The following is a 15,828-nucleotide window of genomic DNA, read 5'->3' as shown; positions in this document are numbered from 1 at the left end:
ACAGACTTCAAAGGGTAAAGTGCAAAAATACTAATGCTGTGCACCCACAATAAACCTGAGGAATATCCCATGGCATTTCCTCATTCTAATAGCCAGAGAGGCATCCTATATGTACAACCCATCCACTTTTCACTGGACAGTGAACACAGCCTGCTTAAATCTGAAACTTGATATCTGCTACTTTTTGGGGAAAAGATGGTTGGCCATCTCTTGGAAGTAGCCTATGCCCTTTAGCTCCATCTGAGCTCTTTGCTTTAGGATAGAAGGGATAAAAAAGGAAAAGGCACTTCATTTTGTCTGAATGTCGTGCATCACACAGTGCATGCACTGCCTTCCCCTAGGCACAAGACTACAGTTAAAAATGGTCACCCTTTTTCTCTCTTTGCAAGAAGGAAGAGAAGAAATGCAGAGCTGGGATCAGTAATGTCATGTTTTTTTAGAGAACTATCTGATGGCATTCCTTTGGAACAGAGGTAACTCAACTATAAAGGACAGGCTGACTCATTGAAGTGGAATTTTCATCTTACAATGCTGACCCTGGGGTATCAGGAAAAGGGCTAGTGCTAATCCTGTGATTGCCTTCTGTATTCCTCACTGGGTAGATGGTGTACGCTGACTGAAGTAGTGAGTATATGGTCTCCCTCCTGCAGCTGCATTATGATTTCTTGTATCCTATTGCTTTACAAAAAGGTTGTCTGAGAGAACTAAAAAATCAATTCTGATGAACAAGAAGACTTCAACCCAATGTACTTGGTGTATATTGTTTACATATGTCCAAGAGGGACTTTTAACCTTTAGCCTGAAAAACAGGTTAGCAAGGAGGCAGGAACTCTAATGGTATTAGTAAGCATAGCTATTTGAAACTGTGCAGCTTAATTGCTTCATTTATATATTTATTCATTTACCTTCTGGTCCAGAAGAACTGTGAGTCAAAAAAATGCATCCAGTTTCCAATTCGGACTCGCTGCCCTCTTCACTTGAGCTATGAGACACCTTCAGTTGCTTCAAATTTTGTTCAGAGTCTTCCTGATTTTCACCTCTCATTCTCTTACTTACTACAGCTGATTAAGAACATGAACAAACTAATTATAATTCTGTAATGCTAACCAAGCAGTAATACTGTAGAATAAAATTATATTATAGAATCAATAAGCAAACTTTGATGTATATTTTGTTGTATATAGTAATCTAATATATGTGTATGCTGATTCTGTCACCATGGAATTACTTCCACTTCCAATTCAATGGAACACTTCTTCCCCTACTTGGAGGCAACTTCTGTAATACATGCCATATTATATGTGGTAAACTACGCAGAAAACATAGCCGAGAAATGTTTTGCATATGTATCTTTACTACTACTACAGAAGCCAGTCACAGTAATGAAAGAATGGCCTCCTTTGCTTTGAAAGGACATCAGATTCAGATCTCTAAAAATCCCATTAAATCTTAAAAGCTAATAATAAGCAGGGGAGTATCATATAATTTATTTATTTATTTATTCATTTATTTATTTAATTTGTTAACTGGGAAAGTCCACTGGGCTTAGAATGAGCCCATTTTCAGTGGAGGCCTGGGGAGAAAAGCTGCACAATAATTACATACAAAGAAATGTTAACACACAGAACAAACTATGTCGAGCAGTACTATTACATTCAATGAAAATAATAACAGTGAAAATGTTTACAATCATGGTATAATTTAGAAGTAAAAAATGGCATACATTCAAATAACACATAAATATAATTATATCTGCAGGACTCTTAGCAGATGAGAAGTTCAGGATACGAATAGGAGAAGACAAAAGAGCTAAAGGAGGGAGAAGTCAAGCTAAAGTGACAGCAAAAGGAGTGAGTATGGTAGAGAGGAGAGGAAATGCTAGTAATAACATGGTTAAAAGTGAGACTCCAGAGAGAAGTCAGGTATTAGGATTATTTGATGGGGTGCATGAGCATAACCAGTGAGAGGAGAGATGTAGTCTGAGGGATTTTTTAAAGGAGGCAGGATTGCGCTGATAGTCTTGAGTGAAGGAGGGAGGTTATTCCATGGCTTAGGGACACTATACGTGTACAACATGTGGCCAGCTGAGAGTTTAGGTTTCTCGACAGTCAGTAACATTTTTTTTCAGACCTGAGGTGTCAATTAGGATGGTATATAGTCAGTATGGAGGAGAAGGAAGGGCAAGTTGCTGGGTGGTGGATAAGCTTATGGGCCGTAGTTAACTGTAGATACGTGAGATAGTGAGGGGATTCTAGCCAATTTAGTTGATGCAGAGAGGAGCAGTCGTGGGTAGAAAATGTTGCATTTGTAAGACATTTAGTGACTTTGTTCTAACAAGAGTCTAGTTTTGTTTTCAAGGAGGACTGCAGATTGGTGAGGATGGGAGCATCATATAAAACAGTAGGAAGCAGAAAAGATGAGGCAAGGGCCTTTTTAGCAGAGAGGCTAAGAAAATAGTTGTGCCTATAAAGGGATCCTAACTTTTGATGGGTATTTTTGATGTTGCTGTAGATGTGAAGGTCAAAAGTTAATTTGTCATCAATGATGATACCTAGCAATTTGGTACTAGGGACAACTTCAATGACAGTGTTGTTTTGGGAATGAACAGAGAATAATGACTTGTCAACAGGACTAGATTTTGTGGGGGTAAATATTAAGAGTTTTGTTTTATTGGGGTTGAGGGCAAGATGGTTCTGAGATATCCAGGTTTCATTAGAAGTAAATGCTTCTTGGGTAAGATGCTGCAGTCCAGTGGCAGAATTAGAAAAGCAGATAATAGTCGAGTCATCTGCATATTGGATAACAGTATTGTGGGTAAGAGTGATATGAAAGTTATTGACAAATATACTGAATAAGAGGGGACCCAGTATTGAACCTTGAGGGACACCTGTATTTGTACTGATGAAAGAGGAAGAAGAGTGCTGCCATATAGTAGATTTCTGCATATTGCTGAGATAGTTAGTAAACCATTGTAAGATAGGGGGAGACAGGCCAAGGTTAGACAGTTTGGTAAGCAGTAGGGAGTGGGAAATAGTATCAAATGCCTTTGTTAGATCAAGAAAGAGTGCAGAGACTAAGGAGCCAGCATCACCATCTCTATTTACTGTATCCAAGAAGGAAATGAGGGCAGTGTTAGTGCTATGTCCAGGCCTAAAGCCATGTTGAGTGGGGAATAGGATTTGGTGTTTTACCAGATGACTAAGGAACTGAGTATGAATGCACTTTTCTAGTATTTTGGAGATGGGGGAAAAATTACCATAGGACAGAAGTTTTTTGATGTTGGAGTTATTGCCACCTTTATGAAGTGGGAGGACAAATGCTTTTTCCAGATATCAGGTATGCATGATTCCTGAATGGACCTGTTGAGGAGAATGCTGATAGGATATGCAATGGAGGAGGCTGACAGTTGTAAGTATTCTCTGGTAAGTTATCTGGGGCGTTGGTACAGGGTTTGAGTTTATGAAGAAGTTTTTGGATGGTGGACATGGATATGGGTGATATGAGAAAGTAGGTAGAGGATTTGAAGGGGAATGTACTAATGGTGGTACAAGCGGGTCTGTGTTGATGGGTGTGAAGGTGTCAGTAAGTTTAGCGATGGTGTCAGTAAAGTATATATTAAAGAGGGAGGCTAACTCAGATGGTGTTTTTTTGGGTTTGGGCATGGATTATTGTTAGTTCCTGGGTGGAGATGGGAGTTGATTGCTCCCCAGAATTTCTGGGGTTTTGTCTATGCTGGTCTTGGATAGCTTGGGTATTCTTTTTTGTTTTTGACAACTAAATGTTTAGCCTGATTGCGAAGCTGTTTATATTGCAAGAGGTTAGAAAGAGTTTTGTTTTTTTGCCAGGCTTTCCAGGCTTTGTCCCTCCAGGACATAACTTGCTTTGTGGACTTTGCAAGCCATCTAGCATGTTTTGCCTTGATTCCTTTTAACCAAAGTCGGGCAAGCTGTTTAGGATCCTAAGAAATGTAGAATTAAAGAATTCTACAGCTTCATTGAGTCGGAGAAATTTTAGTGGACTCCAGTTAGTGTTCTGCAGGATGTCATTGAAGGTATTTAGGGAGAAATGGGATCTATCTCTGGTATATGGATATTGGTGTATGTTTGATATAGAGGTGGGCTTATGTATTATGAATGCTGGAAAGTGGCCACTAATATTATTTGGTCATTATATATGGTTATTATAATCATTAAGGTGACCCCTCCGATGATAAAAAATATCGTGTCACACTTGTTTCTGTACAGCTGATTTGGCAGTGCTATCTTCCAAGAAAGAAAATTGAAATTTATGTACTTACCTCACAGTAAGACGCTGACCGGTTCGATTCTCAGCTAGAGCATCTTCTGTGTGGAGACATGCGTGAATGGGCGTACCTTTGTTGAAGGTTGTGCATTAAGGCTGGCAACTCAGCATGTAAAAATCAACTGCCAACCATTAGCGGACCGGAGTTCCGCTGTGGTGACCCCTAACCGTGAAAAGCCGAAAGACACAACAACAACTATTATAATAGATCTCTGTTGCCTTCTTCCATCCTTCCTCAACAGATGGGTGAAATTTCTCATCCTACAATGCAGACCCTGGGTATAAGGAAAAGGAATAGTGCTAATCCTGTGATTGCCTTCTGTATTCCTCACTGGGTAGATGGCATATGCTGACTAAAGTAGTGAGTACATGGTCTCCCTCTTGAAGCTATTCCTATTGCTTTACAAGAAGGCCTTCTGCAAGAACTTAAAAAATCTATTCTGCTGGTTAAGAAGCCTTGAACCCAATGTACTTGGTGTATATTGTTTACATATGCCCAAGAGTGACGTTAACATTTAGCCTGAAAACAGGTTAGCTCAGAGGCAGGAACTCTAATGGCATTATTAAGCATAGCTATCTGAAACTGTGCAGCTTAATGGATTTATTTATAGATTTACTCATTTACCTTCTGGTCCTGAAGAACTGTGAGTCCAAAAACTGCATCCAGTTTCCAATTCGGACTCGCTGCCCTCTTCACTTGAGCTATGAGACACCTTCTGTTGCTTCAACTTTTGTTCAGAGTCTTCCTGATTTTCACCTCTCATTCGCTTACTTAATACAGCTGATTAAGAACATAAAAATACTACTTATAATTCTGTAACACATAACCAAGCAGTAATCCTGTAGAATAAAATTATATTATAGAATCAATAAGCAAACTTTGATGATTTATATTTTGTTGTATATAGTAGTCTAATATCTGCGTATGCTGATTCTGTCACCATGGAAGTACTTCCACTTCCACTTCAATGGAACAATTCTTCCCCTGCTTGGGGCAACTTCTGTAATATATGCCATATTGGATGTGGTAAACTATCCAGAAAACACACAAGAGAAAGGTTTCAGCACATGTATTGTTAATACCACTACATAAACCAGTCACAGTAATGAAAGAATAGCTTTCTTTGCTTTGATAGGACATCAGATTCAGAACTCTAAAAAATCCCATTAACTCTTAAAAGCTAATAGTAAGCAGGGGAGCATCATACAATCATTAAGATGACTTCTCTGATGAAAACATTGTGTCACACTTGTTTCTGTACAGCTGATTTGACAGTACTATCTTCCAAGAAAGAAAAATGTAATTTATGTACTTGCTATTATGATAGATCTCTGTTGCCTGCTTCCATCCTTCCTCAACAGATGGGTCTTCAGATCCAATCTCTGATCTGTCTTCAGCTACTCAAAGACTTTGGATGCCAACCTCAGGCTCCTCCCCTTACCCATAATTTCTTACAGAGCCTAACACTATCTCAGATCAAGTTTGCTGAACAGAAAAAAATATAAACACAGGTAATAACAATAACAGTAATGCTATAAAGAATTATCCAATTGGTGTCTGCAATATTATAAGGCAAGACAGGCTACTCCAAAGAGGTGGTGGTGTAGCAATTATATTTAAAGACTCTCTTAAAGTGGAAAAAATAAATTGTTGGCACCTCCCCCCCCCCCCGTTATCCCCACTGACGAAATACTAGCCACACATCTTCAACTTAATCCTCACAAAGCCATTAATATTATAGCCGCCTACCTGCCCTCCGGTCACAACCTTCCCATTATAGAATCACTCTTCTGGGCTACTTCGTCATTCAGCCAAAAAACTATCATCCTAGGTGACTTTAACCTGGACTGGCTCTCATGCTCCTCTAACTGTCCTACTAACTTTATAAACCTTTACAACTTCATCCAAACTGCTAGCTGTCCCACTCGCACTGACAAGCATTCCAAAAAACAGTCACTACTTGACTGGATATTAACTAATAAACCAAACCTAGGGTACCAATCTGGCTCCTTACCAGTCACACTAAGTGACCATGCCCCTACATTTCTAGTAAGAAAAATAATTGAAACTGAATCTTACATATTTTTCAAATACACCTGTAGCAAGAAAAACTTCTTCCCTGATATATTTAATCTTCTTCTTCTTCAACGTTGCGACTGGTCTCCTCTAATAAACCTACAACTAGACCTTACAGTAGAATATTTCAATAACAATTTCCTTGACATCCTAAATTTTCTCGCCCCCACCAGGAAAATACACCACAAAGCCAGACTATTACCATGGCTATCTAAGGACACTAAGCTACTAATCAAACAGAGACAGAGTCTGAACACTATATCATACAACCAAAAACCATACCGACTTCACCATATATCAAAAATTAAGGAACCAAGCTAAGAAAAACATAATCAAAGATAAAAAACTTACTTTCTAACTTCACAACAAAATCACCTGAGCAACCCACAAATGTTCTGGCAAATATCAAATACCTACTTAACCCTGGAAAAACCTCCACCCCTGCCCCCACCACATTCAATATCACTGAGCCCCTAGCATCACAGTTCAACTCTCATTTTATTAACTCTCTCACCTCCCTTCTACACAACAAACAAATCCAGCCACTCACAATCCCACCACTTAGAACTCAAACTCTTACTCCTTTAAACCCATTCAAACTACACATATAAAAAAACTCCTAACCAAGCTAAAACCCTGCTGTCTCGCTGCAGGCCAGCTATCTAACTAATTCCTAAAAGTAGCATCTCCTTCCATCACCTACCCCATATCCATCCTAATCAATCGCTCTATCACAGAACAGTATGTGCCTCTGGAAAATCTCTCACATTCTTCCCCTTCACAATGGTGGCCCCTCTAGAGATATCTCAAACTACCACCCAATTGCCATCCTCTCTCCGCTAGCCAAAATCCTTGAAAAATGTGTCCACCAACAGCTCCTTAATTACCTCACCACAAACAACTTTCTATCCAGCTCACAGCACAGCTTCGGACCTAAACATAGTACAAATACTGCACTAATAATGTTTACCAATACCATACGGCACCTCAAAAATAATGGACGACTAGTCTAAGCAATTTTCCTGGATATGTCAAAATCCTTCGACATAGTGTCCCACTAGCTGCTACTCAACAAACTTGCAACCTACAATCTCAGTTCAACATCATTAACATAGTTTCTCAGCTATATGGCTAACCATCAACAAGCTACAAAATGGGAAAACAAAATCTCTCCACTACTGCCAGCATCCATTGGTGTACCCCAGGGATCCATACTCAGTCCCCTCCTCTTTATCATATTTACCAACAACCTTAATTCCGCCACTCAGTGTGCATTCAATACGCAGACAATCTCTTATCTGCTCATCCCCTTCCCCCCCAAGAACTTTAGCATAAAATGCAAAATTCTTTCCAAGACATTGAAAAACACCTCTACACCCATCAACTCATTCTAAACCCAAATAAGACTAAGCTAATAGTTTTCACAAACAAATCTTCCAAGCTCAGCTCTCTACCTCTCTCTATCTACTCTTCAAATGGCATAAAAATTGAACCAACCAATCAGAGTAAACTCCTAGGAGTTACTATAGATGACAAACTAAAATTTGATAAACATATCACCATAACAATCAAAAAAGTACACACTAAACTAGGCACTCTCTACATGGCCAAACCTTACCTCTCTCACCAAGCCAGACTAGCCACAGCTAGATCTCACTTACTTTCTACCCTCCTCTACTGCTCACATATTTTCAACAACCTATGCAAGTCTGACCTTGATAATCTAGAATCCTGCTATAACAAAATAGCTCAGTTTGCAACCAATCACCACCACAAACCCTCCATTGCTCCACTCTTCGCCAACTCAGCTGGCTGGAACTCCCTGACTTGTTAACCCTAAACCAACTCACTTTTGCCCAGAAAATCACAGACAACCCCAGTAACTGACCTGCATTATCAAACCTGGTCCAACCAAACTTAAACTGCAGGCCCCTTAGGTATTCCAACAGACTTATGGTAAAAGTTACCCAATCACACAATTATTATGGTGACTCATTCTATTCCAATAAAATAGCCAAGGTCTGGAATGCTCTTCCTCTGCACATCCAAAACAATCCTGACAACTCCTCATTTAAAAAAGAGCCTAAAAAAATATCTAAATATTAAATGGCTCTGCCCCTGTACTCCACCTGGTTAATTCCTTTCCCATATTTCCTCCACATTTCCTCTGCATCTCCCTATATTTCTCACCTCTCTCTTACTCTTTCTGCAGCTACTTCCTATGCATTCTGTATTATCCTACTTTCTGTTATACTTTATTTATTCCAGTTACTAACAACTCTGCATTATGCTCTACTACTTGTTTAATTACTAAAAACTCTGAAATATGTTCTATTACATGATTGTTTACAACTATTTAGATCCGATAACTACTTTGTTAACTACAATTTTGTAAACTACAATTTTATTTTTACTCATTTTGTAACATCTTGTTTTTATAGTAATTGTTTTATAGTAATTGTAAATTTTGCTGGAGCTTTTCTCTCCAGGTCTCTGCTGAAAATGGGCTTCTGGCCCAGTTGGACACTACCCGGTTAACAAATGTAAATAAATAAATAAAAAATAAATTGACTGAACACTCAGAAATGGATCTGGAGCTAAAAGTGTACTTGGCCTTTAGAATAGGTTAGTCCAGTCAAACCAGGATAAATGAACGAGTTCCATAATCAGGCAGAGGGATAGCTGGGAGGGAAGTTAAGGAAGAATGGAAACAGACGATTTATCGTTATAGTAAGGACATAACTTTAGTATCTTCTATCTCTTCCATCCATTCCTCAACAGATGGGACAGACTTCACATTTAATATAATCCCTGGGTGGATTCATGGAAGGATATTTCGTAGGATGGCTGAACCAAAGGCTGCCATACCTCTGGAAAATAAATTCAATTTATAACGGGATATGAAGCTACAAATGTTAGACCAAGTGGCCGCAGAACAAATGTCATAAATAGATGCCCTGGAAAAGAAGGTTGTTGAGGTTGCCAAAGATCTAGTAGAGGGGCTTTGTTGAGTTTAGGTAAGGATAAACCTTTTCCTTTATATACATGTGTAATGCAAGCAGACAACCACCTGGATAAGGTGACTTTATAGTAATTGTAAATTTTGCTGGAGCTTTTCTCTCCAGGTCTCTGGCACCATTCTGAAAAAGACAGGCAAGAAACTCTTAAGACTACTGGAACAGGCACCAAAAAGGGTCTAAATTTCTTTGTATAGACCAAACAGAGAACCTTTTCCATTTCCTTTCATAAATATTCTAGTAGATGGTCTCTGGGAAGAAGTAAGAATATGGATAACATGGGAAGAAATCCTGGACTGACTTGGGGTTGGGAGGGTGGCCTAATGGTTAAGGTGTTTGCCTTACAAACACAAGGTGCAGGGTTTGAGTCTCACAAGGGATAATTGGCTAAGCTTAAAATGGCTCGCAAGAGCAGTTAGCTTAGTACTAATCTATGAACCTATGATCAGGTTTATTTGCTGAAAAGGAAACAAAAAGCTAAAAAGACTTTCTAAATGATTTTGTACAGTGAATGTAAAATTGAAGCTGCCTATGAACATCCAATAAATGCAGCATATATTCTCCTTTGTTAGAAAATTTCTGGAAGAAAACTGGCAGATTAATGGTTTGATTTACGTTTGTTTCAGTAGCTACCTTTAGTAAAAATTAAGGACTGGTTCGAAGGGAAATTCTGTTCTGTCCTTATGGAAAATAATGTATGGAGGTTTACATGAAAGGGCTTAGAGTTCTGACACACTCTTTACAAAAATAACAGCTGCTAAGAATAATGCTTCCATGTTAGTAACTGGAGTTCCACCTTGGCTGCAGGCTCAAACTGTGATTGAGTCAGTGCTTGAAGTAGAATAGTAATGCCCCAAGGAGGTGTAGGATCCCTAAGAGGCCTGAAAGGAAAGGTGCCCCCTCAGAAAGGCCTTAGGTAATATGACAGAGGCAATGGGGACTAATTTTCTCCAATGTGGGGACTGGAAATAAGTGATAACTGGACTATGACAGTTGAATAGTTGGCACCATTCTGAAAAAGACAGGCAAGAAACTCTTAAGACTACTGGAACAGGCACCAAAAAAGGGTCTAAATTTCTTTGTATAGAACAAACAGAGAACCTTTTCCATTTCCTTTCATAAATATTCTAGTAGATGGTCTCTGGGAAGAAGTAAGAATATGGATAACACGGGAAGAAAGCCTGGACTGACTAGCCATCATTAGAAGTGGAGAAACTAAGTGGTTAACTTGAGGGCTCAAGTGTCTAAAACAGTAAGAGTAAGAAATGAGATTTAGACTGGGATCCAGCACCCATGGAGGGTGATCCAGCTGAAGTTAAAGGTGGGAGAATCAAATCTGTCAAGGTCTGAAGGGTACAATGATTATCACCATGACTTTTCTCTCTCTAGTTAGTGCTGATTTTGCCTAGTGGTGGTTTACTCTGAGTCTAGTGCTTTCTGAGGACATTTTGGGATCAGAGGTGATGGAGGAAAAATGTAAAGGAGGTCAGGGGACAAATGTGGATCACAGCATCCCTGTATGACTTCTCCTGTTGGAGGGTTTAGGGCAAAGAACCTGCAGCATTCTGTGTTTTGGGTAGAAGCAAAAAGATTGCATGACAGTTGGCTCCAGTGGTGAAAACAAAAGTTATGCACTTGCCATAATGATACATCTGTGTTGCCCTATTTTCATCTGATTCAACAGATGGGTCTCAAGTCTGATTCTAATCCAGTCTTGGCACTTCCAGAATTGTGGATTCAGGGCTCTTACTCCTCCCCTAAACATAATGCCTCTCTGCTTCTCCCTGAATACCTCAGATAGAGTTTTGCCCTTGAACATATGTGATATATTATAGAAAACTTTGCTTAAAAACAAGTGTAGAATAACATTATCTAAATATAGGAGGAATAAGCAACCAGCTGACGTTGATGTTTGCAAGCCTCCTAAGGATATGACCTGTTCTTCAAGGTATCATAGGTGACAATCTGCAAGGGGGAAGGAGAGACGGATGTTGAACCAGAAGAACACAGTGTAACACAGATCTATCATTATGATGAGTATATATCTTTTGTAACTAATGTTGTCCTTTTTCATCTGATTCAACATATTGGAGAGATTTCCTAGTTACCAATTTCCTGGGAAGTATCAAAGAAGGACATTCCCAAGCACAGCAAAGCCAAAAGAGGTGCATGACTTGGATTGTACAACCAGTTTATAATGAGACACAAAGGTATGAACAGTTGACCATGTTGTAGCCGCACAAATCTCATCAATGAGAAAATTGTTTTGAAAAACTGTAGAAGGTGCCACCCACAGATCTGGTTGTTTTTTCTTTCTTTTTTTTTTTTTTAGATAAGAGTACACCCAGTTTGTTACGAACAAACAAAATGCAAAGGGTGACCTTAGAAACACCACACCCCAATTTGACTTTGGAAAAGACAATAAATAATTGATCTGATTTTTCTAAAGTATTTTCTCCTGTGGCAATAAAATCTAAGTTGTCTGTACATCAAGTAAATTTAGTGTGTATTCTCTTTTGTTTAAGAACTTTGGGAAGAAAAATGGAAGCTGTATGGATTTATTAATGTTACATTCAGATGCCATCTTAGGAATAAAGGATATATTTGATTTCAAAACTCTGTCTTTATGGAAAAGCAAATATGGAATTTTGCAAGAAAGAGTCTGTAATTCTGAAATTCTCTTGGCTGATGTAACTGCCACCATGAAGATCATTTTCTGCTGAAGCTGCTGGCTCAAAAGTTAGTTGCATAATAGCCTGCAACATTACTATAATATCCCGAGGTAGAAATGGATCTCTGATCAGAGATCTGAGAAAAAAAGTTCCCTTAAGGAGAGCTTTAGAAACGTTCAAAGAATCTATGGGTGTTTGACTATGGTCAATACAAAAATCTGAAATCACTGCCAACTGGACTTTTACAGTGGGGAAACTAGAACTTTTATGAAACAAACCTGACAAGAAATCCAAAATGGAAGGGGTAAGACTCAGAACTCAGATCTGAAGAAGTTATAAAGGTTGGCTCGAAAGATGAAAGAGCAGAATGGACTGTAAGGTGAGAGAAAGCCCTTTCCATGACCTCAAAAGCAGAAAGACAGGGAGAAGCACTTCTAGTCTCCCGGTGCCGAAACACCAGGAGCTGCCAAGCTCTCACCCTGCCTGGGCTCCTGCCATGATGAAGGAGTAAGACCCAAGCTGTCCAGGGGTAGCTGAGGGGAAGAGAAGGCCCAGAAAACCTCTGAGGTGAAGCCATCCACCGGATTCAGTGCTGAAAATTCAGCTTCGAGACTCATCCTGCTCTATGGGAATCAGAGAGTCAGGGACACAGTTGAGTCAAAGATGTAGCTGTCTTTGGATCTGACACTTCAACTTTCACAATTCTTAGATCCAAAGGTGCTGAATACACTGGATAGATTGACATGGAGAGACAATGGGATGGGATACCGGTTGGAGGCTCATGGATCTGTTGGGAGATGGAGACAGTAAAACCCCCATTTGGATCAGAGTTCTGAGGAACTTCCTCATCATCCTATACACATCTGCTTCAGAAAGACTACAGAAGGACCTGATAGATGATGACATGGAAGGAGGATGAGACATTTTTTGGGGTGTCTTGTACAAATGGAGATCATAGCTTAGGGGAAACAGGCTTCAGAAAAAAACAGGGACTTTGAGGCTGAGGAGACTTGAATGTCCCAGTCATGGGATCTGAAAATGTCGGATCTGATCTCTTAGGTTGTTTAACAGGCAGCTCCAAAGCAGGAGCAGGTTTTGGAGACTGGATAGGAGAGCATTTTCTGTGCTCTCTGGACTCTAAAGATGACTTCGACTTCTTAACCAGGGTTTCAGCCCCTGGAATAGAAGCTGTAGAGGAAGGAGCAGAAGCTGGCAGCAATCTCTTTAGTATTAACTTATTATGTCAATTGCTTAAGGTCTGAGTATTGAAACCCACAGAGATCTGACAAGTGGTTTCATGATGTGCTGCTCCTAAACAATATACACACTCCCTGTGGGCATCAGAGTTGGGTATCTTGTGTCCACAGGAGGTGCACTTTTTGAAACCTGTTGGCTTTTCAGGCATCTTAGCAAGAAAAGTAAAGAGAGAGTTTTTTTTCCCCGTAAGATTAGGAAAGAAAAAGGAAGAATATCAACAATGGTATTAAAGAAATACCCTAAAAATAGGTAAGAGGAACATTAGCAAACAAGGTAAAAGGGAAAACGGTTACCAGCAGTGTTAACAAAAGTACCCAAAAAGAACGGGTAGGAAGAAAAAGGTTTTAAAACCTAGTGCAGAGAAAAGTGTAAAACTGGAAGGTGGAGGAAGAGTAAATACAGAAGGGGTATATCTAGGAAAAATAAAGAATATTCTTTTACTTACAAATAGTCAAAAGAAATATATCCAAAGCATGCGACAGCATGCTCCATTTTTGTAGCATAGAAGTGGCAAATGAGATCTAAGGTATTACATGGTTCTAAGGCATTATGGGTACAGGAAGAAGCTTGAAAGCCAGAATCAAGAGTCTAAATGAAATGCAGATGAGTTGGATTCAATATTTAGTTTGACACTGACAGATTAAGAGACCACTCAAAAGGCAGGAGAATATTTCTGTTTAGCTTGTATGCTATCACACTGGAAGTCCCTAGGATGTGTATTGCTACAAGAAAATTATGTGAAGACATCACCCACTGCCAAACACTCATAGCTTCCCAACACAAAGGATAGGATCTGGTTCTCCCTTGTTTGTTGATGTACCAAGCTATGGACATATCGTATGTCTGATTGGAAATCACACCATCTGGTAGAGAGTCTTGAAATGTCTGCATTGCTAATAGGACTGCTCTCATCTCCAGAAAATTGATTGTCTAGATACCTTGAATAGTCTTGCCTTAATAATGCACTTCACCCTAAAAAGGAAGTGTCTGTGGTGACCATGGCTGTTGAAGTGGAAGAGAGAATGGATGGCCTTCGTATAATGCTGGGACAGAAAGCCAATACCTGATATGGTTTCTGTATAGTGGAGTTAGTCTGATGAGTGTACTCAAAGGATGACATTGTTGTGACTGTTGAACTGCTAGAGTTCACTGAAGGACTCTCGTGTATAAACAAGTGAAGAGAACCAGAGTGACTGTTAAGGCCATGAGGCCTAGAAATATATGGATCATCTCCCAGGTCATAACTTGTAAATGTTTCATCTCCCAAGCCTCTAATTACAGTTACTGAGGGCATCAGAACTTATCAGAGATTTGGGATGCATTGCTAGGCTTAAAAAGGCCCTTGTGGTTGTTAACCTAGTGAACACGTATGAATCTATGAACCTAAGAGGAATGTAATAGTACCTGCTTGGCTACTTTTTGAAGAGAATGGATCCTGGAGTGTGGCAAGGCAGCTATTTGTGTTTGTGTGTCCAGCTGACATCATATGAATTCCAGTGATTTAGTGGGATTCAGCTGACTTTTCTGAATGTTGACTGTAATACCCAAATCTGTAAAGTAACTGCAGTAAAGAGTTCCACCTTTGGATGATTAGGTTTTTGGTCAGAGCAGTGCAGAGCCAATTGTCCAAGTACGAAAAGACTTGAATCCTTACAGCCTAAAATAGACTGTGAATACTGCCATAAATTTGGTGAACACTTGTGGGCTGTGGTGAGACCAAAGGGCAGAGCTCTGAACTAATAATAATTGACTTCCAGCCAGAACATGGATTTCTCATTTATCTTTACATGACAATAAGCATTCTAGAGATCTACTGAGCACAATCAGTCATCCTTTCTGAGAAGTGGTAGAATGGACTGAACCATGATCGTCTGACTCTTAAAGTTCTTTACAAACTGCTTTAGACTGCTGAGGTCCAGAATGGGTCTCAGAGGTTCCCTGTTTTCTTTGGCACTAAAAAGAACCTTGAGTAAATTCTGAATCCTCTCTGGTCTGGTGGGACCTCTTGGATGACTCTTTTGTCTAGTAGCTTTTGAATTTCTACGGCTTCTAACTCCTGCTGATTGAGTGGAACATCAGGGAGATTCTTCCATTGGGATGGTGGTATTTGCAAAAAGGGAATGAAATATCCTCTGGCTATACCTTTTTGCATCCAGTTGTCTTTTGTGACTGATGGCCAGGCTTCCGGTTGCAGAGACAAGTGCCCTCCCCAACTACCTCCAGTGAGCAACAGTCAACTTTTGCATTTCTAACACTGTTAACTCCTGCTGATTGAATGGAACATCAGGGAGATTCTTTCATTTGGATGGTGGTATTTGCAAAAAGGGAATGAAATATCCCCTAGATATAATTTTTTGCACCCAAGTGACTTTTGTGATTGATGCCCAGGCTTCCGGGTGCAGAGATAAGTGCCCCCAAACTACCTTCAGAGAAGAGCAGTCAGGCAACCCTTCAGGAGCACTGATAGTGTTTATCTGAAAAGGAATATCAAACCCTTGGTTTT

The 15,828-nt window shown here is 39.6% G+C and overlaps 1 protein-coding gene across 1 annotated transcript in view; it reads right to left on the bottom strand.

The window, feature by feature from the left end:
• LOC122797128 overlaps positions 1 to 15,828 on the bottom strand; it is a 189,236-nt gene that overhangs the window by 20,033 nt on the left and 153,375 nt on the right. Inside the window, exons 4-5 of the mRNA XM_044065925.1 lie at positions 4,928 to 5,083; positions 906 to 1,061 (exon numbers count right to left, since the gene is read on the bottom strand). Coding sequence (XP_043921860.1) covers positions 906 to 1,061; positions 4,928 to 5,083 — 312 coding nt within the window. The remainder of the gene's footprint in view (positions 1 to 905; positions 1,062 to 4,927; positions 5,084 to 15,828) is intronic.

The sequence above is a fragment of the Protopterus annectens genome, chromosome 3.part0 (assembly GCF_019279795.1).
Source record: "Protopterus annectens isolate FY-2018-M chromosome 3.part0, PAN1.0, whole genome shotgun sequence".
NCBI lineage: Eukaryota > Metazoa > Chordata > Ceratodontiformes > Protopteridae > Protopterus > Protopterus annectens.
Note: the sequence above shows the minus strand (reverse complement) of the source record. Positions and strands in the feature narration are given on the sequence as shown.